Source organism: Microtus ochrogaster, linkage group LG5, assembly GCF_000317375.1.
Source record: "Microtus ochrogaster isolate Prairie Vole_2 linkage group LG5, MicOch1.0, whole genome shotgun sequence".
NCBI lineage: Eukaryota > Metazoa > Chordata > Mammalia > Rodentia > Cricetidae > Microtus > Microtus ochrogaster.
In genome coordinates, this window is record NC_022031.1 from 58,507,175 (window position 1) to 58,510,749 (window position 3,575).

A 3,575-nucleotide genomic window follows, 5' to 3' on the forward strand; every position below is an offset into this window, starting at 1 on the left:
GCTTCCCCAGCTAACATCTAGCCAAAACTTACAGGGGTGGCTCTGCTCCTTGGGGACTGGCATTTATATGTTTTTCTCCTTATGTAGAACGCATCTTGCTACAATACCTAGCTGAATCTAAACTCTTAGACCCAAATGACATTGCCACCTTTGCTTCCCTGTGGATGTGGGTCTCCACAGATGGCTTTTGTTACCACTTAGAGAATCCGTGTGGAACCCAAGGACCATAAGAATAAAGTCCAGAATTTCCCAGGTCTGTCTTTCTGACTCTCTTTACATATACACATACATCACAGTATCCTGAATGTCAAGAAAGAATGAATTCATGCCTGTGAAATGAAGTCTGCTTCCAGAACTGTCTCTTTTCCACACCTGTAAAAATCCACATAACAGAATGGACAGACTAATAAAAAGTCTGGCTGTTTCAGGGTGATTTCTATTTACTCTATAGAAAGTAACGTGTATAATACAGACCATAAATGAGCACGAGTTTCGTTCATCCTTGACCGCTATATTGCTTTCCCTGGCTCACAACATTCAACTTTTCCCTGAAAGCTCTGACTGACCTAACAGGAACTAAAACATAAAACAGACATTTTCCCTTTACAGGAAGAAGATTTGACCTCAGGACTCGACTCTGAAGGACACCAAGGCACATACTCACCTGCATCTGGGATATAGTTAAAGGGTATCGGAATAATATCCAGGTAACACCTTCGCTGCAAGGCGGGATGGTAAGAGAGCCTTCGTAGACCCAGTAATCCCGCAGAAGAGGGTCTGTGCAAACACAGGGACAGGTTAGAAAAGGCAAGTTGATGGACTTAAGACTCCAGCAATGAAGTCCACTTCTCAGGTGGATGCCATTTTCAAGAGAGAGCCTCACATGCAGATTCTTAAACTACCATTTGTGAAGACAATAATCAATGAAAAACATTATTAATTCTCTTTATAGTTACAAAAATTTCTATCAGCGGCCCACTAGACATATCTATCAAGCTTACTATAGTAAGGACCGTTACCCATTTTTTACATTAGTTGATTCACAGCTGATATCTATTGAACCATGTGTCAAGGACTATCTAGAGGAGTATAAATCAATTCATTGAGTCTTCACGGCAAAGAAATGAGACACATTAGCCCTATTTTATATAGGGAAACTGAGTTACAGAATGTTAGTAATTTGTCCAAGATAATACAAAACCAGCAGAGGATCTGAACCCAGGCGGTCTGCTTTCAAAGGCTGTGTTTTTAAACATCCTGTTCAAGCTATCTCTACACTGCTCCTTCCGCAGCATGCTACTAAAACCCTAATGTGATAAGAAAAAACAAGTCGCGGATCTGAACTCCTTGGCATTGCCCAAGAGGAATTCGGGATTAACTATACCAAAGTAGGTGCTCAATCTAGGAGGGAAATAGCTTGTGACAGAGCAGGTAAGTGTAGGAAGACAATACAACGTACCCATCAATTTGGTTTTCTTTGAAACACTATGGAACAGCACACAATATAAACAGAGAAATGTGGAGACCAAATTTTTATATAAAAACACCTTAAGCCGGGCGGTGGTGGCGCACGCCTTTAATCCCAGCACTCGGGAGGCAGAGGCAGGCGGATCTCTGTGAGTTCGAGACCAGCCTGGTCTACAAGAGCTAGTTCCAGGACAGGCTCCAAAGCTACAGAGAAACCTTGTCTCAAAAAACCAAAAAAAAAAAAAAAAAAAAAAAAACCACCTTAAACTCCAAGTTATATCCAAAGTGTTTTGTGTGTAATTATTACCTGTGCATAAATGCGATCAGAGCATTTAATCATGATGCTGTAAGGAGAGGACCTTATAAAATTAAATAGAAAGCTGATTTCATCCTGGTAGCCTGATAGTCTTAGAAGTGTGTCCATTACTTGATGGCCGTGGGTCCTTTACACTGAGGTGGCAACTTCACACTTTACAGATGATGTCACTGAGAATGTTCTCTCCAGAATAAGGAAGCGGTGGCGAGGGTTTCCTAACATTCAAAAGGTTTCCTGCCTTATCAACGGCGATCTGAAACTACACCTGCTATAGAGAACAGAAACTACAAAGCTGCCTCACTAACTAATAATGTGTGGTTTATTAACTAATAATGTGCGGCCACGGACACTCTAAGATAAACAGTGTGCAGTGACAGTTAACGGACATTTCAGGCCACCAGAGACAGGCTTACCTGGTAATAAAGTGTTGGGATTGAAGCAAGGTATTGTTTTGGATTTTCCCTGAAGAAGAAAAAGCAATTCAGGACATGTTAATGCAAAATGTATAAATTTTTGAGTAAAAATTATTAAAACTAAAGAGCTACACTAAAGTCTTTCGTGATGATCTCATCATGTCCCAAAATTAGTGTGTAGCCACTTTTCCCACTGGAGTGAGATGGGTTGGATCCAATAAAACACACCTGCTCTGAGTTGATGGCTGTTTGCTTCTGAATTTAAATTTCTCTTATAACGCCTGGTGTAGAATAGTACAACTGGTGCCTACCAGACCCACAGAAACATTTTTACTTGAGGTAAAAAAAAGGACCTTGAGAGGTCCTCTAGTTCACAATATGCTGGGATTACTGGGGGCCCAGAAGGAACATCAGTAAGATTGCTCCAGGTCCCCCTAGACTTCGGCCCACATCCCTCTCCCAGTACCACACTGTAATAAACCACAATCGTTAACTCTAGCATCTACTCAGAGTCCCATACATCCCTTCTAGAGATGTATCAAGCCTAGAGACGGCTGCTGGGAACTCACATAGAACTTCTAACTAATGGTTTACCTTGTACTGGATGTCCTGGAGTATCTCAGTCACAGCCTTCAAGCCAACGTGTTCCTTCCCTATCTGAAATACAAAAAGCAAAAACCACAAACGATGCATTTTCAATGCTTAGCTTTTATCCAAAATAACTACCAGACACAAGGCTCCAGTCTACCTGAATGGCCTTCTTGGGAAGGAGTGACCTTTCTGTTAATGGTCAGGTCAATAACTAAAGGTAACTGAAGTTTTAAAAAGCCTGTGCAACCTCACCTTGCTACAGATATTTATTACTGGTGTCATATGCAAATATAAAAGCATAAAAGGTTGCTATAGGAAAATGCCATAAGTAACTCCAAATTAAAGTGATGCAATAGGTATCTAAACTCTTGCCTGGTGTTTGTTTGTTTAAAGACCTGCTCTCTAACTAGCCCTGGCTTGAAATCTGGTATGTAGGCCAGGCTAGCCTCAGACATTAGCCTGCTTCTGCCTCTGCCTCCTGGGTGCTAGGATTAAAGACAGGCAAAAGCATGCCCAGATTTCTATTTCTATTTATTTACATATTTTGCCTTGTATTCTTGCCTTTGACATTTAGAGAGTTAGGTCATAAATACTTCATCAAAGTTGAAAATTTTCATTAACTCAGAAGTGGATATGATGATTCATATGTCAAAGTTATCAAAATTAAAACATCTCTTGATTACTGGTGATCACTATTCAATAACTTCTTCATTCTTAGTAAAATAAGACTTTTTCAAAGATTTCTACTTTAAATATATATTTATGTATATATATTTATACAGTTATAT

General features: G+C 40.0%; 1 protein-coding gene across 1 annotated transcript in view; it reads right to left on the minus strand.

Moving 5' to 3' along the window:
- Ca8 (carbonic anhydrase 8) overlaps positions 1-3,575 on the minus strand; it is a 75,179-nt gene that overhangs the window by 29,358 nt on the left and 42,246 nt on the right. The window contains exons 5-7 of the mRNA XM_005362290.2: positions 2,791-2,853; positions 2,197-2,245; positions 665-777 (exon numbers count right to left, since the gene is read on the minus strand). Of these exons, the coding sequence (XP_005362347.1) occupies positions 665-777; positions 2,197-2,245; positions 2,791-2,853 (225 nt within the window). The remainder of the gene's footprint in view (positions 1-664; positions 778-2,196; positions 2,246-2,790; positions 2,854-3,575) is intronic.